The sequence below is a fragment of the Chiloscyllium plagiosum genome, unplaced genomic scaffold (genome assembly GCF_037043375.1).
Source record: "Chiloscyllium plagiosum isolate Xiang-an unplaced genomic scaffold, Cpla_swu_hap1 HiC_scaffold_17, whole genome shotgun sequence".
NCBI classification, from domain to species: Eukaryota; Metazoa; Chordata; class Chondrichthyes; order Orectolobiformes; family Hemiscylliidae; genus Chiloscyllium; species Chiloscyllium plagiosum.
Window position 1 is genome coordinate 56661032 of NW_028270155.1, and position 24296 is coordinate 56685327.

At 39.5% G+C, this 24296-nt stretch overlaps 1 protein-coding gene across 3 annotated transcripts in view; it reads left to right on the top strand.

Moving 5' to 3' along the window:
* Positions 1–24296, top strand: part of edc4 (enhancer of mRNA decapping 4) — a 115585-nt gene extending 91289 nt beyond the window's left edge. For all 3 annotated transcript variants that reach the window (XM_043707095.2, XM_043707096.2, XM_087995951.1), the window contains exons 25-29: positions 46–211; positions 1910–2096; positions 15749–15968; positions 21263–21426; positions 23330–24296. In XM_043707095.2, coding sequence (XP_043563030.1) covers positions 46–211; positions 1910–2096; positions 15749–15968; positions 21263–21426; positions 23330–23519 — 927 coding nt within the window. In that variant the 3' untranslated portion in view covers positions 23520–24296. The remainder of the gene's footprint in view (positions 1–45; positions 212–1909; positions 2097–15748; positions 15969–21262; positions 21427–23329) is intronic.

The following is a 24296-nucleotide window of genomic DNA, read 5'->3' on the forward strand; positions in this document are numbered from 1 at the left end:
AGCAAATCTAATGAATGTTATAATTTTTTTTGTTATTACATGCAGAACACTGTGGAGAGTATTGGAAGAGCTGCAGCAGATGCCTTGCAAGGACCGATACAATCAAGTTACAAAGAATCGTTCCAGAGTATAGTTGTACCTGTGTTTGAAAAAGCCTGCCAGTCAATGTTCCAGCAAATAAATGACAGCTTCAAGCAGGGGACACAAGAATGTAGGTATTGTTTTGATTATTATGGTCAGTCATTCCTATATTTTAGAAGTTTAATTGTTTCCAATGATGTTTTTTTTCTGTATTTAAGTGGATTAAAGTACTGGGTGGTGTAGTTTTACTGGCACTGATTCAATCCATGGTGTTGATTATATAAGCTGATTTTTGTCAAGGTGTTATTTGGGAGAGCTATTTGAAACCTTCAATTGGTTTAACCTTGTAGCTGAGGCCAAGGAGATCATAGAATCAAACAGCACCAGACAGACTCTTTGGTCCAACTTGTTTGTGCTGCCGGAGTTATACAAAATTAATCTAGTCTCATTTGCCTGCATTTGGGCCATGTCCCTCTAAACCCTTCCTATATCTCTGTATACCCATCCTGATGCCTTTTAAATGTTATAATTGTTCCAACCTCCTGACACTTCCTCTGGCTCATTCCATACACTCAGTACCCTCTGTATGGAAAATATTGCACCTTAGGTCCCTTTTTAAATTTTCCCCCCTCACCTTAAACCTATGCTGTCTATTTTTGGACTCGCCTCCTCTGGGGAAAAGACTTTGTTTATTTACCCTGTCCATACCCATCATGATTTTGTATCCCTCAATCTCCAATGTTTCATGGAAAATAGCCCCAGCCTTTTCAGCCTCTGTTTGTAGCTCAAGCCCTCCAAACCTGGCAACATCCTTGGAAATCTTTTCTGTTCTCTTTCAAGTTTCACAACATATTTCCGATACAGGAAGACCAGAATTGTACACAGTATTCCAAAAGTGACCTAACCAATGTCCTGTATAGCCGCAACATGACATCCCAACTCCAACTCTTAATGCACTGATCAATAAAGGCAAGCATATCAAGCGCTGCCTTCACTACCCTGTCTCCTGTAACTCCACTTTCAAGGAACTATGAGCCTACACATTCCCCAGGACCTTACCATTAAGTGTACAAGTCCTGCCTGATTTGCCTTACCACAGTGCAGCACCTCACATTTATCTAAATTAAACTCCATCTGCCACTCCTCGGCCCATCAGTCTAATCAAGGTCCTGTTGTACTCTTGCGATAACCTTCACGGTGTTGGGGGAGAAAAGGCCAGTCAAAATTTCTGATCCAGCTGCTCTCCAATGAACTGTACAAGTGTCTAGGCTTGCTTGCAATCAATTTCCCACTCACAAACCACCACCCAACATAATCCTGTACCTTTGATGTTTGTCTGGATTTGTGCATGAACAGTTATACTAGTGTTGGGTTTCTTTGGGGAAGAAATTAAAAAGGATTAACAGGAAAATATAAATATTTTTGCAGAACCTTTGAGTGAAATACAAAAGTTATAAATTTCAGCCCCCTTGCTGATGGGTCATGTTTTGTAATTTCTTCATTGTTGACTATTTTTGCTTTGAGTGCATTGGTTGAGGTCTGTGCTTTAGTAAAGGACTAATGTTTGTTTTTCACTTTGCAGAATAAACATGAACTATGCTATCCAGTGAGCAACTCTGTAAAATAAGTTGTACACAACAGCATTGGAAATTGCATTGTTTTCTATGTTGTTAGTTTTAACTTTGAGCAGAATTCATATGCAATGACTGTCATGTTAAATGTTTTAATGACATTGTGTGTGTTTTAGATTATTACCCAACTCTGTTACTTCAACATCTATTTTAATTCAAATGTAAATTTATTGATGCTTTGCACTTCACCTACACAGATATCCAGCAACTTGAGATTCACCTTCAGTCCAAAAAGACCCAAGAACAAGAAATCCGTGATCCTCTGATTAGTCAGTTACAGCAAATGATTGATCGCTTCCAGAGTGTCACTGATCACCTGGCTGCTACCATCACAAATGGCATGCGTTCAGAAATGCAACATCAGCTTCACATCATTGTCAGCAAGTGAGTAGCAACATGCTCGCTGTGTGATACTTGTTCGTTGGTGTTGTATTTTGATGTTAACAATATGAACTTGAATACCTGGTCTCTGTGATTCTTTGCCTTCAGCCCATTGATTGCCATTTAGAAAAGCTATCCATCATCCCACTTGCCCATCCTTTAAGTGTGACTCTGCAAATCTTACATTTTTGGGTGATTATCTAATTCCTTCTTGAAAGTCACAATTGAATCTGCCTCTACCACCTTTTTAGGTAGTGTACTCCAGATCCGAACTGAAAGAATGTTTTATCACATTACCTTTGGTTCTTTTAAACCCATGTCCTCTGCAGTACATGGGTCAACATACTGCCCCTCTAACTCGGGCTGAGGCTTGATTAGGTGAAGCAAAATGAGAAGTAATTGATCTTTTGTTGTACAACATTTTGTGAAGTCAGACTCAGTAATGCCAATCAAATTGCTGGGGATATGATAAGTGTTGAAAAAAATATTCTACTGTTGCAGGAGAGATTGTTTTGAGATTGAAGGTGTGATATTTTTGTACAGAACAGACGAAAGCTTTGAATCGTAACTCGCTTTGAAAACCTGACCAGACAGTAGAGGATAGATTTTTAAATATGAAGTAGATTGTCCACTGCGGTAAAAAACACACCAATTTAATTTGAGTTTTCCCCAAGTCCACTTACAGACACATTAACTCCAGCTCTGGACCTTGGACCTGAGCCCATCACTCTGTTTCAACTTTTGCTCTTAATTTTTATTTCTTTTCTTTCTTTCATCCAAGATGCCTCTCTTCCATCATTTCACTAACTTTTACATATCCTCTTTCAGATACTCTGACCACCCAATTCCCTACTCTGGCTTTTCAGTATTCCCAGTTCTGCTGCTCTCCCACCATCACTTTAGGCTTGGCACCCTCTTCAAACAACTGTGTCTCTTTAAGCATCTTCAGAAGAGTCTTTGAAGTATTTGCTATACCTCATTACAAACAACAATTCCAGTCCCACTTTCATGCTTACCTTTTCAGTGCTTCAGCCGAGGGCTTACTTTGTTAATCTCCTTCCTGTCCAACTCATTTCTTATATTGCTTAGTCTTTCACCACCTCTTTACGCATTTTCCTCCGGAATGTCTTTTTACTTATGAAATAGGTCCTTATCATTCATGAATTTTTTGTGATTGATTGCAGCCTGACATCTTTATGGACCAACTCATAATCATCAGCTGCTAATCTTGCTGTTTTAACTCCCTGCTCTTCCACATGAGTTCTCACTGCTTCAGGAAGTGAATTTTTGAACTCCTCCAAAATAATCATCACTCTAAAATGTCATTTTTAATGCCTTCATCCACTTTCAAAATTCCTTTGTTTGATTCTTTCAAACTTAATGTATGTTTGACCAGGGTCCCTCCTCAGATTCCAGTAACATTGTCTGTAGGCTTCTGGCACAAGCTCATATGCACTTAAGATGTCTTTCTTCACCAATGTTGGTCAGAGTATTGAGTACAAGAGTTGGGAGGTCATGTTGCGGCTGCACAGAACATTGGTTAGGCCACTGTTGGAATATTGAGTGCAATTCTGGTCTCCTTCCTATAGGAAAGATGTTGTGAAACTTGAAAGGGTTCAGAAAAGATTTACAAGGATGTTGCCAGGGTTGGAGGATTTGAGCTACAGGGAGAGGCTGAACAGGCACGGGCTGTTTTCCCTGCAGTGTCGGAGGCTGAGAGGTGACCTTTATAGAGGTTTACAAAATTATGAGGGGCATGGATAGAATAAATAGACAAAGTCTTTTCTTGGGGTCAGGGAGTCCAGAACTAGAGGGCATAGGTTTAGGGTAAGAGGGTGAAGATATAAAAGAGCCATACAGGTCAACTTTTTCATATAGAGGGTGGTATGTGTATGGAATGAACTGTCAGAGGATGTGGTGGAGGCTTGTACAATTGCAACATTTAAAAAGCATTTGGATGGGTATATGAATAGGAAGAGTTTGGAGGGATATGGGCCGGGTGCTGGCAGGTGGGAGTAGATTGGGTTGGGATATCTGGTCAGCATGGACGGGTTGGACCAAAGGGTCTGTTTTCATGCTGTACATCTCTATGACTCTATGACCTCCTAGCCCCAGATACCACCTCTGATAGTGATGCGAGTACATCACTAGCTCTGCCTGTGAGTTTTGTTTGGACCAACAAAAATCCACATGGTCACTGGCCACTGTTTAGCCACCTTTTCAAGTGCGATGTAAAAGGCTTCCACATCCTTCTCATCAAATTTAGGCAAGGTTTGAATATATTTAAACGGTTTCTCACCAGGCCTTTGGCTACCATGGGTTTGCTCATCCTCACTAAGCTTACCTTCAGCCTTTATCTTCAACATTTTAAGCTAACTTTCCCATCTAAGTGCCAATTTCTGAAGTTCAAACTCCCTCTCATTCTTCCTTTCCCCTCTCTCCTTTTCTCTCTCTTGTCTCTCTTTCTGTTCTGCTGAAGTGATTTGTTCTTTTTCTCTTTCCTCTGCTTTTAATCATAATTCAAACCGTTTCATTTCTGTTACCCTTTCTTTGTCTTTTGCCTCTAACTCAAGCTGCTTCATTTTCAATTGAATTTTAGCCATCTCTAAAGATTCTGATGGTTTCCAGCAAATTTACATGTTGAGTTATTGTTGTAATTATCTTTCTTCCCTCATGGAAGGAGGCAGCTCCAACTCCAACTTGTCTGCTAATTCCAGCAACTTGACCGTATTCACCTTTTGTAAAACCCCCACAGTCACTTCTTCCACCCCCAGAAAACTCTTTGTGACGAGAAGAGCGATTGCAATCCACTGTTTAAACCAATCAAAATCAATATCCAGAACAAATGACACTAACACTTGCCACTCGTAGCCTTTGAGTCCAACAATCGTAATCCCAATCAAAACTATTGATCAAATCCTGCAAAGAGCTCCCAGTCTGTTATGGACCAGGCCAGACCCCGACAAAACATTTTAAGAAAATAGTCCGAGCCCCAACTTGCCAGTAAAATGGATACTCCAGGACTGATGCAGCTTGCCCAACCACTTAGTTTCAAACAAAACAGAATTTATTTACAAAATTACCAAATGAAACGCAAACAAAAGAGAACAGAATAATTTAACCTACCGAAAACCCAACAGATTATTCCAACTTAATGATGCTGTTCCAAATACTTACAACAATCCCCATAAACACCCCTTTGCAAAAAAATGAAAAATCCAACACAGGTTCTTGAGAGATGTCAGAGAGAGGAAGGATCAGCATGAACCTGTTTCTTTATGTCCAGCAGCTTCACAACTAACTGCCTGCTATAAAACCGAACTAAACCAGAGAAAAGCTGAACTGGGAGAACTTGGCCGCTCGCCTTTCATTGTACAAGTTTTTTTTAAACTTGAAAGCCTTTTTCTGAGGCAGTATCCATGAGCTATAATCAAATTGACCCTAAAACCCTTCTGACCTAGACCTCCCGGAGTCTCTAGGTTCATGAACCCTCTGGAAAACAAACAAGGACAATATATCCTTGTTAAAGGACAAGCAGCATCATTCAGCCTCCAGTTTGAAAAGCAACCCTCGACCCCCACCCTCTGCCTTCTTCCTTCGAGCCAGTTCTCTTTCCAAATAGCTAGTTCTCCCACTATTCTGTGTGATCTAACCTTGCTAACCATAAGCAGTCTTGTTGAATGCCTTACTGAAGTCCATATAGATCATGTTCACTGCTCTGTCCTCATCAATCCTCTTTGTTGCTTCTTCAAAAAATTCAATCACGTTTGTAAGACACGGTTTCCCATGCACAAATCCATGTTCACTGTCCCTAATCAGTCCTTGCCTTTCCAAATACTTGTAAATCTTGTCCCTCAGGATTCCGTCCAACAACTTGCCCATCACCGCTGTCAGGCTAACTGGTCTGTAATTCCCTGGATTTTCCTTACCACTTTTCTTCAACAGTGGTAGCCAACATTAGCCAACCTCCAGTCTTCCGGCACCTTGCCTATGGCTATTGATGATACAGATACCTCAGCAACAGGCCCAGTATTCACTTCCCTAGCTTCCTACAAGGTTCTAGTGTACACTTGATCAGGTCCTGGGGATTTATCCACCTTTTTTGCGTTTTAAGTTATCACCACCTCTGTAATATGGACACTTTTCAAGAGGTTGCTAATTATTTTCTCATGTTCTCTATCTTCAAAATCCTTCTGCACAGTAAACACTGATATAAAATACTCGTTTAGTATCTCCCACATCTGCTGTGGTTCCACACATAGGTGACCTTGCTGATCCTTAGGGAGAGAATAGGGTCACTTAGTTACCCTTTTGTCCTTAATGTATTTGTATAATTCCTTTGGATTCTCCTTAACCCTATTTGCCAAAGCTATCTCATATCCCCTTTCTGCCCTCTTGATTTCTCTCAAGTATATGCCTACTGCCTTTTATACTCTTCTAGGGATTCACTTGATTTCTGCTGTCTCTACCTGATATATGCTTCCTTCTTATTCTTGACCAAAATCTCAATTTCTCTAGTCATCCAACATTACGTACACCTACCAGCCCTGCTCTTCACTTTAACAGGAACATACTGTCTCAGGGCCCTTGTTATCTCATTTTTGAAGGTTTCCCATTTTCCACCCATCTCTTCACCTGCAAACATCAACTTTTGAAAGTTCTTGTGAACTTCTGATCACCCATCTACCCCTTTTTTAGCCCAGGTTAGCTAATGTTGCTAATGGTGCTGTTTCTTGACGTATTGTCCTTTTAATTCTGTCATCATTACTCGTCAAAAAAAAACCCTTGCAAACTACCATCCTATCTCCAACTTGCATTTCCTCTCCAGAATCCTTGAGCATGATGTTATCTCTGAAATCCAAGTATTCTCTTTTCCACAAGTCCTATATTTGTTTTGTGCCTGAACATAGTTCTAAAATGACAGTTAGCAAAGTCTGCAACCTTTGACACTATTGTCCACCTCATTCTCCTCTAATATCACTTTATTGTCAGCGAGCTGGACAATTCTGCATTCCTCTGATTCTATTCTTATTTATCTAATTGTATTTGAAGTATTGTCTTTTCTTCTTATGTCCACAATTGTTCTGTTAAGGATTTTTTCTTGGACATCCTCCTTTATCTTCTTTACATTCTGCATGACATTGACATTGTGAAAATTAATGCTGTATGCTCACAACAACCAACTCTACCATTCCACCACCTCTCTTATTATCTGGCATCAAATACTAGATGGTCTAGACTTTTCTGAGAAAACTGAAGCTATTGTCTTTGGTTACAGCTCCAAACTTACTTCCATACTTGTCAGCAAGAAGGTTGCTTGTGATAACAGTAAAAGACTAAATTAAAACAAAGAACTGCAGATGCTGGAAATTTGAAAAAAACCCAGATATTGTTGCAGAAAGTCCGGTTTGGCAACATCTGTGGGCGTAAAGAGAGTTAAAGTTTAAAGTCCAGTCACCCTGCTTGAGAGCACAGTGAAAGACTGTGTCTTGGTGATTGTGCATATTAATGTTTAAAAGATCAACTTGAAATCAAATATCACACCAAGGTTGCAAACAGACAGTCTATGTCCATCTCGGATCATCTGCTGATACCCTGATTTTATCCATTAGTTACCTCGAGAGTTAACTATTTCAATGCACTGATAGCTAATCTCCCCTATTTTATGTGCAGTAAACTCAAGAACTCACAATACTTTGAGATATGTGCTCATTTAATTGTGTGGAGTTTGCACGTTCTCCCCGTGTCTGCGTGGGTTTCCTCCGGGTGCTCCGGTTTCCTCCCACAATCCAAAAGATGTGCAGGTCAGGTGAATTGGCCATGCTAAATTGCCCGTAGTGTTAGGTAAGGGGTAAATGTAGGGGTATGGGTGGGTTGCGCTTCGGCGGAGCGGTGTGGACTTGTTGGGCCGAAGGGCCTGTTTCCACACTGTAAGTAATCTAATCAAATCTAATCTAATCTTAATTCTGGCCTTTGAGGCATTACCAGTTTTCATCAATTCTGTATTCGTAACTAAGCCTTCACCTCCCTAAGCTCTGAAGTTCTAAATATGTTTACTTCTTTCGTTGACCCCCCCCCTTAAAACCTGCCTCATTGATGCTTTTGATCATCTGACCTAATAACTGTTTATGTGGCTTGGTGCCAGTTTTATTGTGCTCTGTTAAAGTACCTTAGGGCAGTTACTGCAGAATTGTTATGTCCCATTGTGCCTGCGCCCACCAGCATTTAAAATGAGTATCAGTATCTAGTGTTAATCTCCTGTTCTTATCTCATATGTTGTACATTATTTCTGTTCACCACATTCCTGATGGTGCATTCAATACGGTTATGACCGGCTGTGTAAAAGATTTTTTTCTCCTGTCGCCATTACCTCTTTGGTACATCACTTAAGTCAGTACCCTATTTTACAAGGGATACTATCCTTATTAGCTGAGAATAGAAGTGAGTCAAACAGTCAGGGAGTCAAGGACAAGGTCGGACTAATGAATTAAACTGCATTTATTTCAATGCAAGGGGCCTAACAGGGAAGGCAGATGAACTCAGGGCATGGTTAGGAACATGGGACTGGGATGTCATAGCAATTACGGAAACATGGCTCAGTGATGGGCAGGACTGGCAGCTTAATGTTCCAGGATACAAATGCTACAGGAAGGATAGAAAGAGAGGCAAGAGAGGAGAGGGAGTGGCATTTTTGATAAGGGATAGCATTACAGCTGTGCTGAGGGAGGATATTGCTGGAAATACATCCAGGGAAGTTATTTGGGTGGAACTGAGAAATAAGAAAGGGATGATCACCTTATTGGGATTGTATTATAGATCCCCTAATAGTCAGAGGGAAATAGAGAAACAAACTTGTAAGGAGATCTCAGCTATCTGTAAGAATAATAGGGTTGTTATGGTAGGGGATTTTAACTTTCCAAACATCGTCTGGGACTGCCATAGTGTTAAATGTTTAGATGGAGAGGAATTTCTTAAGTGTGTACAAGACAATTTTCTGATTCAGTATGTGGATGTACCTACTAGAGAAGGTGCAAAACTTGACCTATTCTTGGGAAATAAGGCAGGGCAGGTGACTGAGCTGTCAGTGGGGGAGCACTTTGCAGACAGCGACCATAATACGATTCGTTTTAAGATAGTGATGGAAAAGGATAGACCAGATCTAAAAGTTGAAGTTCTAAATTGGAGAAAGGTCAATTTTGACGGTATTAGGCAAGAACTTTCAAAAGCTGATTGGAGGCAGATGTTTGCAGGTAAAGGGACGGCTGGAAAATGGGAAGCCTTCAGAAATGAGATAACAAGAATCCAGAGAAAGTTCATTCCTGTCAGGGTGAAAGGGAAGTCTGGTAGGTATAGGGAATGCTGGATGACTAAAGAAATTGAGGGTAAAAACAATGACTGCAGATGCTGGAAACCAGATTCTGGATTAGTGGTGCTGGAAGAGCACAGCAGTTCAGGCAGCATCCGAGGAGCAGTAAAATCGACGTTTCAGGCAAAAACTCTTCATCAGGAATAAAGGCAGAGAGCCTGAAGCGTGGAGAGATAAGCTAGAGGAGGGTGGGGGTAGTATGGATGGGAGTGTGGGAGTGTAGTGCACTGTGTGAGGGTGGTGCAGTATGCTACTTTCTCCCCACCCCCACTCTATGCTACTTTCTCCTCACCCCCACCCTCCTCTAGCTTATCTCTCCACGCTTCAGGCTCTCTGCCTTTATTCCTGATGAAGGACTTTTGCCCGAAACGTCGATTTTACTGTTTCTCGGATGCTGCCTGAACTGCTGTGCTCTTCCAGCACCACTAATCCAGAATAAAGAAATTGAGGGTTTGGTTAAGAAAAAGAAGGAAGCATATGTCAGGTATCGGCAGGATAGATCGAGTGAATCATTAGAAGAGTATAAAGAAAGTAGGAGTATACTTAAGAGGGAAATCAGGAGGGCAAAACGGGGACATGGGATAGCTTTTGCAAATAGAATTAAGGAGAATCCAAAGGGTTTTTACAAATATATTAAGGACCAAAGGGTAACTAGGGAGAGAATAGGGCCCCTCAAAGATCAGCAAGGCAGCCTTTGTGTGGAGCCGCAGAAAATGGGGGAGATACTAAATGAATGTTTTGCATCAGTATTTACTGTGGAAAAGGATATGGAAGATATAGACTGTAGGGAAATAGATGATGACATCTTGCAAAATGTCCAGATTACAGAGGAGGAAGTGCTGGATGTCTTGAAACGGTTAAAGGTGGATAAATCCCCAGGACATGATCAGGTGTACCTGAGAACTCCGTGGGAAGCTAGAGAAGTGATTGCTGGGCTTCTTGCTGAGATATTTGTTTCATTGATAGTCACAGGTGAGGTGCCGGAAGACTGGAGGTTGGCAAACGTGGTGCCACTGTTTAAGAAGGGCGGTAAAGACAAGCCAGGGAACTATAGATGGGTGAGCCTGACCTCGGTGGTGGGCAAGTTGTTGGAGGGAATCCTGAGGGACAGGATGTACATGTATTTGGAAAGGCAAGGACTTATTTGAGATAGTCAACATGGCTTTGTGCATGGGAAATCATGTCTCACAAAACTTGATTGAGTTTTTTGAAGAAGTAACAAAGAAGATTGTTGAGGGCAGAGCAGGAGATTGATCTATATGGACTTCAAGGCGTTCAACAAGGTTCAACATGGGAGACTGATTAGCAAGGTTAGATTAATATATGGAGAACTAGCCATTTGGATACAGAAGTGACTCAAAGGTAGAAGACAGAGGGTGGTGGTGGAGGGTTGTATTTCAGACTGGAGGCCTGTGACCAGTAGAGTGCCACAAGGATTGGTGCTGGGCCCTCTACTTTTTGTCATTTACATAAATGATTTGGATGCGAGCATAAGAGGTACAGTTACTAAGTTTGCAGATGACATCAAAATTGGAGGTGTAGTGGACAGCGAAGAGGCTTACCTCAGATTACAACAGGATCTTCACCAGATGGGCCAATGGGCTGTGAAGTGGCAGATGGAGTTTAATTCAGATAAATGCGAGGTGCTACATTTTGGGAAAGCAAATCAGAGCAGGACTTATGATAAGGTCCTAGTGAATGTTGCTGAACACGGAGACCTTTGAGTGCAGGTTCGTAGCTCCTTCAAAGTGGAGTCGCAGGTAGATAGGATAGCGAAGAAGGTGTTTGGTATGCTTTCTTTTATTGGTCAGAGTATTGAGTACATGAGTTGGGAGGTCATGTTGCGGCTGTACAGGACATTGGTTAGGCCACTGTTAGAATATTGCGTGCAATTCTGGTCTCCTTCCTATCGTAAAGATGTTGTGAAACTTGAAAGGGTTCAGAAAAGATTTACAAGGATGTTGCCAGGGTTGGAGGATCTGAGCTACAGGTAGAGGCTGAACAGGCTGGGGCTGTTTTCCCTGGAGTGTCGGAGGCTATGGGGTGACCTCATAGAGCTTTACAAAGTTATGAGGGGCATGGATAGAATAAATAGACAAAGTCTTTTCACTGGGGTCGGGGAGTCCAGAACTAGAGGGCATAGATTTAGGGTGAGAGGGGAAAGATATAAAAGAGACCTACAGGGCAACGTTTTCACGCAGAAGGTGGTACGTGTATGGAATGAACTGCCAGAGGATGTGGTGGAGGCTGGTACAATTGCAACATTTAAGAGGCATTTGGATGGGTATATGAATAGGAAGGGTTTGGAAGGAAATCGGCTGGGTGCTGGCAGGTTGGAGTAGATTGGGTTGGGATATCTGGTCGGCATGGACGAGTTGGACCGAAGGGTCTGTTTTCATGCTGTACATGACTCTATGACTCAATCTAGCCCACTCATGATTTTGAAAACCTCTCAGAAATCTATACCCAGTTCTCCAGCTGGGTCTAACAAATGTCTTCTGCAATTCCCTATGAAAAGTTAGTATTGAATCTGCATCCACTACACTTGCACGCATTCCAAGTCATGTTAAGTTGCTATTTAAGAAGGTTTCCTTGCGTCACTTTTTTTTTTGCTAATCATCTTGAATCTATGTCCTTTAGTTACTAGCTCTTCCACCACCGGTTACCATTTATTTCCTTTTGCTTTTTTTACTGTGTGACCCAGTTAATGAAGCTGGGAACATTGCTTACCTAACTCCTCTATGACCTGTCCTGCCACCTTTGACAATCTGTCCACGTGTTCACCAAGTCCTTCTGCTTCTGCCCTCTATTTTGTATTGTCCCTCAATATTCTTCCTACACCTCACACTTCTATGCATTGAATCTGCCACCTATCCACCCACTCTACCCACATGTTGATCAAGAGGCAGCTTTTTCACACAGAGGGTGGTGCATATGTGGAACAAATTGACAGAGGAAGTGATAGAGGTGAGTACAATTACAATATTTAAAATACATTTGGATAGGCACATGGATAGGAAAGTTTTACAGGGATGTGGGCCAAATGGAGGTAAATGGAACTAGTTAGGTTTAGGAAACCTGGTTGGCATGAATGAGTTGGGCCAAAGGGTCTAGATCTGTGCTGAATGACTCCATCAGTGTCCTTTTGGAGTTCTGCACTGTCTCCTCACCGTTCACAATTCTTCCAAGTTTTGTGTTGTTGGCAAACTTTGAAAATATCCTCTGCACACCAAGTTTTAGATCATTAGTATATATCAGGATACCTGAGTGCCAGTTGCATTGTTGGCAGGCTGAAGACCTTTGTCATTGACAACTGGTCATCATTTCACGGACAAATCAGCTACTTGTTGACTCATTTTGATGCACCTCTTGGTGCTAATTGATCTGCAACGGAATGACTCTTTGCTTGAACAAATAATATTGTAAATAGAACTTACAATAAGTGCTGGTAGCTTGCTTTTTAGAAGTGTGGAAATCTTTTCCATTATCCTTGATGTTTTAAAAACCATCCTTTTCCCATTTCAGTCCACAATCAAAAATACATTAAAAGGATGTTGGACAGATTTACTTGATTGATAACAGTTACATGAGCAGCTTGTGCTGCTTTCTTTAAAGCAAATAAGATTGCAAGAGAATTTATTTATTTTACATATGAATTTGATAGAGTACATAATCTGTTTCCAATGGTGGAAGAGCTAGTAACCAAAGGATATAGATTTAAAGTGATTAACAAAGTAAAAAGGTGACGCATGGAAATCTTATAGAGCAAGTTAGTGTGACTTTGAATGCACTGCGTGAAAGTGTAGTGGAAGCAGATTAAGTATTACCTTTTATAGGGAATCTGAGAAATACTTCAAGGAAACAAATTCAGGTGGCTTTAAAAAACTAAAATTAGGCAATATTGTTGACAAGTCAGTTTTGTATCCTGAGGGCAAGTTGGAAAAGGTGTCTCAAAAGGAAGAGTTTTTATCTTGATTAAAGTAATTCACAGAAAATTTTTCAAGTAAAGAGATTAGTATCTTTATTCAGGATTGTCTTGATGGTCTGTACTTGTCTCCCAAGACATTCCATAGAATCAAGGCTGAGTTCACATTAGTGAACTCCTTTTACTTGGAGGTACAGATCAAAATTTTCTGTTCTTGTGCAGAACTGAAAGTTGAGCACCACTCGGGCAACAATTTATGTCACCTGCAAACAGGACAGAAAGACAATTTACAAAGTAGAAGAATGAGAAATATTAACTTAATGGAAATTGTCCAGGTGCTTTTCTCCCCTGTGGAAGCAAATGACACACATAAAACATCTTTGCACCCAGGCATTATTAAACAGAAATGTACTGGCTATGTTTGATTATGACTTCGTATCTACAGCCAAGAATAAGTCTTAAGGTGCTTGGTGTGGAAATATCACAACAGTGTCACCAAGAATTAGCAAGGCATGCATTTAACATGTAACAAAAAGGCTTGAAATTACTTATGACTCAAGAAGGAATATACCGGGAGGTTTAGCTTTCTTTACTCCTTATTTTAAAAACAAAACTATTTAAGAATCACTTTGGGATGTACCAGTGCACTTTTCAGCCAGTGAAGTGCTTTTGAAGTGCAGTTGCTATTGTACTGTAGAAAATGTGCCAGCCAATTTGTGCAGAACAAATTCCTACAAACATAAAAATTGTGATGACCTGATGATCTGTTTTGGTAATGTTGATTGAGGGACGCATATTGTCCAGGGCTAGGGATAACCTCCCTGTTCTTCTTTTTGAAATGGGCACTTTTACATCCACCTAACAGAGAGCACCTTGTTTTGACCTCTCGATTTGAAAGATGATACCACCAACAAGATAGCATTGAAGTTTCAGGCCAGATATTTCTGCTCAAGTCCCTAGATTGGGATTTGAGCCCTCAAAATCTAACATGGAAGAAACAATGTGACCAGTGGCCATACCTGACATTATTCTATAAATCTTCATATAAAATATTAAGCAATTTCTGTTTTTGATTCTAATTTTCAGCCTTTGCCTTTCTTACAATTTGTCATATTTGTAGTGGAGTCAGTTTTGTAAAGTTTCACTAAAACATTAAGTGAAAGCAGTTATTACCATTGGAAATCTTGATTCACAGTGTGTGTATGTATATACTACCTTGGTGCATTATTTACATTATCATTACTTTTCTAAATTTTGTCATGCTTAGACCATTTCTGAAAAATTGATTTGTTAATAATGTACAGTATACAAATTGCAGCCTGTTGATTATCATTATATTGAACCAAGTTTCATGTGCAATCATCTAAATTCTAGTTTGAAGATAATGCAGTGAATAGTTTTTTTATTATGTAGAGAAAGTATGTATGGACTAAAAAATTTACTTGACCCGTCATTCCTGTTCTAACACATTAGGTACAGGTCACAGTATTGTGCGCTTATTTATTTAATCTCCTGAGGGAGCCAGGTGGCTGCTGGTGAAGTTTAGCAAAAGATAATCTTGAGATGATTTTTTCCTGAACATTTCAAATTGAGGGAAAAATATATATCACTTCAAAATTCTAAAATATAATCAGTTCTGCAAGTTACATTTCGCTTACTTTTCTGAGACTACTAGGCGATTTAAGGAAATTTAGTGAAATGATTCTGCAAAATTTGCTAGCACATTAAACTTGTATAATTTCAGGTCTTATAAAGCAAAAATCTGTGTGTATCTGAGATGGTAAAAGAATTACAGTAATCTTACAAAAGTCTTGTTCCACAGATCATAAAATGACCAAAATGTGTAATCAGCTTTCATGCTGTGAACCAAAACAACACTTCCTTGCATCACGATTAATTCCCAATCTACTAATTGGATGGCCTTGAGTAGCTAGCTTGCCTTTTCTCTTCATGTTATGCAGTTTGTTTCTTTGCTAAGTTAGCTGTTCCAGATTTCTGCCAAGATAAAGGCCCCAAGTGATTTAGCTGAGGTAGAACCACTGCAAGTTCTGTGAATGAATTTAAGGATACATTTGTGATGTGTTAAAACATTAAGTTTACTTTCACTGTCATTTTAAGATCAACTGAAAAGCATCAATAATAACAGGGAAGTCTGCATGGGATGTCATAAACTACAAATTGAAATTTGATGTTTTTTGGTAATTTAATGAAATACATTGTGTAGCATGTCAAGTACAAATTAAGTACATTATGGGGGCAGTGTGCTTATCAAGAGTATGCATTATATTTATGTTTGAAGAATTATTTGAAAATGTAGAGTTTAATCAATGATAATTCACCAAACTCATGTGTAATATCTAACAGCTTACAGGAATCGATTCTGACTCAAGTGCAGAGAATTGTGAAAGGTGAAGTTAGCCTAGCAATGAAGGAGCAACAGGCTGTTGTTACATCCAGTATCATGCAGGCCATGCGATCAGCTGCAGGGACGCCCATTCCAACAACTCACATGGATTTCCAATCCCAGCAGGCCCACATCTTGCAGCTGTTGCAACAGGGGCAACTTAACCAAGCCTTCCAGCAGGTATGAATACAAGGTTAATTAAAGTCCAGTGTTAATAAGTGGAAGACATTTAAGGGGTGAATGAGAGGGCTCTTTCTTTCCTCCACCTCTCCCTTCTTGCACCCTGGCTCTCTTCACCCCAAGCTCTCCTCCATACCCCTTACTTCTGGCCTGCCTTTGCCCTGCCAAAAGGGACTTAAGGGCAACTTTTTCACGCAGAGGGTGGTGTCTGTATGGCATGAGCTGCCAGAGGAAGTGGTGGAGGCTGATACAATTGCAACACTTAAAAGGCATCTGGATGGGTACACGAATAGGAAAGGTTTAGAGGGACAAAGGCCAATTGCTGGCAAATGGGACTAGATTAATTTAGAATATTTGTTGGCATGGATGAATTGGACTGAAGGGTCTGTTCCCGTGCTATACATCTCTATGACTCTATCCTAGGCCCCAGTCCCTGTGTCCCCAAAACTGCCCTTAGATATGCATGCATGAATTGAAGTGGCGCATAGCATATGTATGCTGGTATTAGCAAATGCAGCCAAATAGTAATGTAAGTACGGAGTAACCCCGTGTTTATTTAATTAAATATTTATTGCATTTCAAATTTATTATTGATTTAACCATGAGACATTAATTTTCTAGCGATTACTCTAGATGATTATATCATGAAATCAGGTCTTACTTATACAAGAAGTCATTTAAGTCACTTTTCTTTCTATCAGCAGCAATCTTTACTGTATACTAAATGCATTTGTCCCAAACCATTTTGTCAGTTCACTTGTACCTCAGTAATCTTTGTAAGATTGATTGTTGCAAAAGTTCTGTAAAAGTTTAGATTAGATTACTTACAGTGTGGAAACAGGCCCTTCGGCCCAACAAGTCCACACCGCCCCGCCGAAGCGCGACCCACCCATACCCCTACATCTACCCCTTACCTAACACTACGGGCAATTTAGTATGGCCAATTCACCTGACCTGCACATCTTTGGACTGTGGGAGGAAACCAGAGCACCCAGAGGAAACCCACGCAGACACGGGGAGAATGTGCAAACTCCACATGGGTCAGTCGCCTGAGGCGGGAATTGAACCCGGGTCTCTGGCGCTGTGAGGCAGCAGTGCTAACCACTGTGCCACCGTGCCTGAAAGTTTAGGTGATCAGAATCTATAATTCTAATTGAGATGAATTTTCTCCTTTTTGATAGTCGTGAGTTTTATGTCAGTATTTTTAGTTTGAAATTATCTTTGGTACTGAAAGATATTGCACAGTTTTAGGCTTTACGTCAGTAATCACACATCCTTCCCAGTGGCTGATGTTGGTGATGCCTTTAGTCATAACATCTCCTGAAGTTGTGCAATATCCAGAAACGTGAAGCCTGCACAACGTTCAGGAAATGTCCAGGATAATTCGTTGGATGTCCAGAAATGAATAATTGAAAGCCTTCTTTAATGTGCTTGTTACGTAAATTAACTTGTAGGCTTTCACAGAACTTTAGCATCTAATTTAGTAATTTTAAAAAGCAATACAACCTATTGATACTTCGACTTCAAAATTGAGATAACCTCGCTTTGATGTTGCATCCACATGGATAATGGTAGACCAATGCTTTCTTTTCTGCTTTGTGAAGTGACTATTAGAAAAGATGTATTTGGATCTTGTTAAAAGGAATAGTATCTAGGATTTCTGTTGTTTTGATCTGAATTTGAAGACTGGACTAAGCTACATCTTTTTAAAATGAATGGTGATTTACCATTTCAACAGAAAGTGTCGCTTGTTGTCTTATCTCTGCAATGAACAGTAATATTGCTGCCCTAATGCTTGCTTTTAAATGCAACCTTAAACAACAATGCAACTCGCTGTGCTTCACATTGGAATGTCAGACACTGAACTTGAGGTTATCCAAAGCCCTGCTGCACGTGTCCTACTATTTGCCAAGTCTTGATCACCTGTCATCCAGCATTTTCAAACCTATATTGAATTCTGGTTCTGCAAAATTTCCATTCGTATTTTCATGTTTCTTCAAGGCCTCACCAACGCCAATCTCTAGCTGTAAATTATCTTCTGAAATCATTGAATTTCCTACAATTTGGAAAGAGGCCATTTGGCCCATCGAGTCCACACCGGTCCTCCAAAGAGCATCCCACCCAGACCAAGAGCTTACCCTGTCGCCATACGCATGCATTTACTATAGCTTATCCACCTAATCTACATATGCCTGGACACTGCGGGTAACTTTTAGCATAGACATATCACCTAACTTGCATATCTTTGGACTGTGGGAGGAAACCCACACAGACACTGGGAAAATGTGTAAACTCCACTCAGACAGTTGCTCAAGGCTGGAATTGAACTTTGTCCATGGTGCTGTGAGGCAGCCGTGCTAACCACTGTGCCACCGATCTGTGATATTCCATTTCTGCCCTGTTATGTTTTTAGTTGTTGCACCATTGGTGAGTGTGCCTTTAGCTGCCAGTTTATATCTCTGGAATTCCATCCTTAGATCTGTTTGCCGCTCAACCTGTTTCTGCCTCTCAATCTGTTTCTTCTATGGTATTCCTTACCGCATATCTTTTTGACAAAGTTTTTGGTCTGCTGCCATCCCCATATGTGAATCTGTATCAAATTTTGTTAATGCCCCTGTGAAGATTGTTCATATGTTTTATTATGCTAAATGGACTGTGTAAAATCCAGTCACTGTCAATTGTGTTGGTTGTTGCTCCTGGGTTTGTTACACTGGCACTACTGAGGCCCATGTTTCTATTACCTAAATCCCGTGTTTACAAAGTATTACAGTACAGAAGCATACCATTCAGGCCAGCAGGTTCATGTTGGTGTTTATGCCGGATATGAGCCCCAAGGTTCAACCATCAATGTAATGTTCTTTTTACATTTTCCTGCATGCACTTATCCAGTTTCACAAAAGATGAATCTGTGCTATTTATCTCAACTACTTCTTACAGTCGTGAGTTTCATCATCTAACCACTCTCCAAGTAAAGATGTTTCTCCCAAATTTCATGATGGATTTATTGGTGATCCCTAATTCTTGTTTTGCCTCTAAGTGCAACCACCTTAGAAACTTGTTTCCTGTGAGGAATATTATATAATTGACATGTTTTGGATTTTTTTCTCCTATGACATGTTTTGTTGAGAAGCAGCTAATTTGGAATTGGGGTGCAAATTCATGTGATGAAAAATGCTCCAAAATAATGGGTAATGTGATAAATTTAAATTGCTTACCTGCATGATTTTTGCAAAGAATTTCATTACTGTGCAACTACCTGTTGGCAGAAGGTTCACTTAAGGCTGAATTATTGTGCCTGTACATAGACTGTAGATTGCAAAATGAAATGTTTAGCAGGAACTGACCATCCATTGCAGAGGACGTTACTTTTTATGAAGTGAGCTTCGTCTTCGGGCCTAAATTTAATTACTAAGTCTTACTGAAGTAATGGATTCTATATTGCTATCAGTATGAATCGTTGCACTTTATTGACCAAGTCCTATGTAGTTAAGGCTGCTTTTCTTTAGTAGTTAATTCAAAACCATTTTTACAAATTAGTAGAGCCATATTCAGATGCTAATTGTGGGTAAAGTGCAAAATTGATTTTAATTTGATTTATTGTTGTCACATGTACCTGAGTACAGTGAAACTTTTGTGAGAGTATAGGAAGATCATAGCAAACAAGGTCATACCGATCATAGGGTGCTTAGACAGAGCGAGGCATACAAGGTTACACCTACACATAAAAGCAGGGAAGAAGTTGTTCTTGAACCTGTTGGTGCATGTGTTCAAGTTTATGTATTTTCTGCCTGGTGGAAGAGGTGAAGGAGAATATTACTGAGGTGGGAGGAGGTCATTGATGATGTTGGTAGCCTTTCCGTGGCAACGAGAAGTGTAAATGGAGTCATAAAGATGTACAGCACAGAAACAAACCCTTCGGTACAACTTGTCCATGCTGACCAGATATCCTAAATTAATCTAGTACTATTTGCCAGCACTTGGCAAATATCCCTCTAAACCAATCCTATACCCATCCAGATGCTTTTTAAATGTTGTAATTATACCAGCCTCCACCACTTCCTCTGGCAGTTCATTTCATACACGCACCACCCTCTGCCCCTTAGGTCCCTTTTAAATTTTTCTCCTCTCACCCTAAACTTATGCTCTCTAGTTCTGGTCTCCCCCACCCCAGGGAAAAGACCTTGTCTATTTATTCTATCCACACCCTTCATGATGTTATAAACCTCTATATAGTCACACCTTGGCCTCCAACGCTCCAGGAGAAACAGCCCCAGCCGATTCAGCCTGTCCCTATAACTTAGACCCTTCAACCCCGGCAACATCCTTGTAAATCTTTTCTGAATTCCTTCAAGTTTCACAACAATCAGGGAAACAGAATTACACACAGTATTCCAAAAGTGGCCTAACTAATCTCCTGTCCAGCGGCAACATGATCTCCTAACTCTTATATTCAATGCTCTGACATGGACAGGAGGTTGGCTTCTGGGTTGGTCTGGGCTGTGTACACAACTTTCTGTAGTTTCTTACAATCTTGGGCGGAGCAGTTACTGTGCTGCTGTGAAAACAACCAGATTAAGTTGGTCATTGTGTTCTGTTGAATTTGCCTATTTTTGATTTTCCAGACAAAATGCAAATTGCTATCTTGGTTGTTTTTTGTGAGGGAAGGAAGGTTTGCCTTGCGTTTGTTCTGAAGCTGCTTTAGTAATTGTTCCATGGGTCAAAGAAACAATGCAAGTAAAATCAGCCATATAATTCGGGCAAGAAAACGTATACATTTCAAATGTATAATATACCTGTTCAAGGGAGTGATTGCTTTATGGATTCTCTGGATCTTCTTAACACAACACAGGCACACAAACAATTTTAATACATTTTTCAATTTCTGAAGAGCTGAATTTGCCAAATCATTTTTGATGTAACATTTTCAAAATATTTTGACTGTAGATATCCTGTTGGGACTGCTAAAATAGGTTCAGAAATATAAAGGTTGTTGAGTATTCCAGTACTTTTCTTTCCTGAAAGGTATTCTAGTTCTTGTCTACAAATGGTTTAGTGTTATTGTTATGTAGTTGATCGTACATCCCAAAAGAATTCCAATAATGAGTTTTCCAGAATTTCCGTTCATTTAATTTGTAGCAATAACTGAGTAAAATTATTGATTGATCTTATAGTCCTCATTATTGAATAACTGCCATAAGCTAATAGTAATATAGTATTGGTTTGAACACTTGTTTATGCAGTTTGTAATAGGCTGAGCTATTATCTGTCTTAATTAATTATTTTCTATCAATCAGGCTTTGACTGCAGCAGATCTCAATCTGGTACTTTATGTCTGTGAAACTGTGGATTCTCAACTTGTCTTTGGCCAGAATCCTTGTCCCCTGACCCAACCGGTTTTGCTTTCACTTATTCAACAACTTTCCACCGATCTCAATTCACGCACAGAACTAAAACTGAGGTAAGATGCACCTGAAAATTTAAAGCCTGTCAATGACATCAGGAAAAGAAAGAATGGTTGGCATTTCTGAAACAGGGTACAATGGTTATGGTATTAAACTTATAATCTAGAAGACAAATCTAATGATCTAGTGTTCAAATGCTGCCACAGCAGCTGTGGAATTTAAATTCAGGTGATTAAATAAAATCTGGAATGAAAATCTAATATTGATCATTGTGATCAAGAAACTACCTTTTGTTGTTTTCAAAAAAAAACTGGTTGCATTGGTGGAAGGATCAAGAACCGGAGGTCACAGATTTAGTGTAATCGGCAAAGGAAACACATTTTTTACATTTTTATTGAAAGTGACAGTACAAATTGAGAGAAAGCAGGCAATGAACTGGGCTTCATAAATAGAGACATTACTTCATTACTGTTGCATTTTATCTTAATAAACTGAATACAACATTGGCTTGGCTTCAGCTGAAGAATTGTCTAGTTCTATGCACTGATCTTTAGGAAGGATGCAAAGTAATAAGAGAGTGTCCAGCGGTTAACTGAGTGATTCCAGGGATGAGGACTTTCAGTCATGTGAATAGATTGGAAAAGGCATGACTGTTATTTTTAAATAGAAGGTTGAGATGAGGCTTCATTTACTGCTTCCTTTCTCCATTTTTTCTGCCTGTTTCACTTATTTGTGTGCATGCACACACCTGAGTTCCTGCTCTTTCAAATTGCAAGCTTAATTTTGTCTATGTTCTTTGTACCAAGATGACTTGCTTGCATCTTGATGACCAATTGCACTAACTTTTCAATGTCCTTTAGAAGTTCTACACTATCCTCCTCAAGTCTTACAATACTTTCTTATCCACAAATATATGTGTTCCAAATACCAATCCTGTAGAGTTTCACTCCCAAACTTACTCCAGTCTGAAAAAAAACAACCATTCCCCAAAACTCAGTCATTTTTGTATCTGTTTTGTTACAGTCCTTTTATTTCATTAGCTCTACCATTCCCACAAGTCTATCTTGTGGCACTTTATCAAACATCTCGTGTATATACGTCAACCCTCAGTGTTGTCTCATAAAAAAAACTAAAACAAATTAATTAAACAGTGTTAATGCTGCTGGCATCACCTGAGTCTGAAGGAATTTGCATGTGATTAAAATTCTCACTTTTATTTCCAGTGTTATTAGGTTTGTTTTTAAACGAGATTGTAACATTTGCAATTCTCCAGTACTTGTGACATCATGCCTGAATCTGCGAAGATTGGAAAATGATGACCAGTGCATCTGCAATGGCCATTCTTGCTTCCCTTAGTATCTTGCATGTATCTCATCTCATGTGCATATCCTGTGATTTGTTTTAAAAGTGGGATCCTTCTTCAATGTGTTTCAATAAGCAACACTACCTATCATAGTAACCTCCTTCAAGACAGGAATACACAGTGTAAGCATTGAGTAAAATGCTGCATTGTCAGGTGTGTGATCATTCAGATAAGATGTCAAACTAAGGCACTATCCATCTTCAGGTGGATATAAAAATTCTCAGGACAGTATTTTAATAAGCACAAAGAGTTCCTGTAATAATGCCTAACATTTTCCCTCCTGCAATGTTATGGAAAACACACTGTCTAGTTACCAGTTCATTCACTATTTATGGGACCTTGATATGTACAAGGTGCTTGCCTTTTTTTATACAAGTGACTGAAAAGGTAAATTAGTTGGTTGTGAAGTATTTTATGGCTATCCTGAGGATGTGAAAGACAATATATAAATACCTGTGTAGGTTTCTTCTAGCTTACTTTCAATTGCTGATTGTTGAACTTTTATAGCATTTTCTGTTTGAAAAATATTGGAAACACAATATTATGCCTTTTCATGTATGTTAACTATAGATAACTAATCTCCAATTTAATTTCAGTTACCTGGAAGATGCAGTCATGAATCTAGATCACACAGACCCAGTTGCTAGGGATCACATGGGTTCTGTATTGAATCAAGTCAGACAGAAACTGTACCAGTTCAACCAGGCAGAACCTCACAGTAATTTGAGCAAAAGGGCTCGGAGACTAATGATGATGCTTCAAGGACTAGTGACTCCACTGAGTTAAGCTGTACACTGTGGCCATTCCATGATCTGTAAGGATTGTGCTATGATTATACAATTTGCATAGCTGTATCTTCCTAATTAATCTTTTTTTTAAAAATAAAACTCTAGGGCTTGTGCGTCCTCATCTGTGGTAAGAAAATGATTTGGAGCCACAAGTTAGAGCAGTAACTTGATGTATAAGCTGCTTCATATGTTTTTTCAACTTCCTTCTAATCTGGTTAGCCTATTTTGTATAAGTATCTACTTGTATGTTCCTCAGGTTAAAAGTACCTATTTAAATATATATTAAAAAAAGTCCTCTCCCATGGTTACATTTGTGAAGCAGCTGAGGCTATGTAACCAACACAATACTACAAATTTAAACTTGCATGTTAGCAAAAATGTATCAAACAATACCCGTAAACTCCATTTGAAGAGTAGGCTCATTCTTCTTGGCCCTGTTAAATTCCTTGAAGCACTAAACAATTTCTCATTTGCAAATTCTGACCTCAAAGCTGTGAAGTTGAATACAGCTATCAGAAGTTGAGTGAACATCCAAAAATATATTTTCAGAATATTTCAAATTAGTGTTGGACTGTTACTTGAAGTTTCTATCATGTTTGTTTGAGGAAAAAAAAGATAAAAATCAACAGCAACAAGTTTGTTTATTGCATAATGTTTTCATTCATTTACAATTTTGTTGTATTTTACATTTTTGCTTCCTTTTTATCTTTAATATGGAAACTCCTTGTTTTGGATAATGTTTCAAAACTGTTCAATAAAATCTTTGGAAATTGTC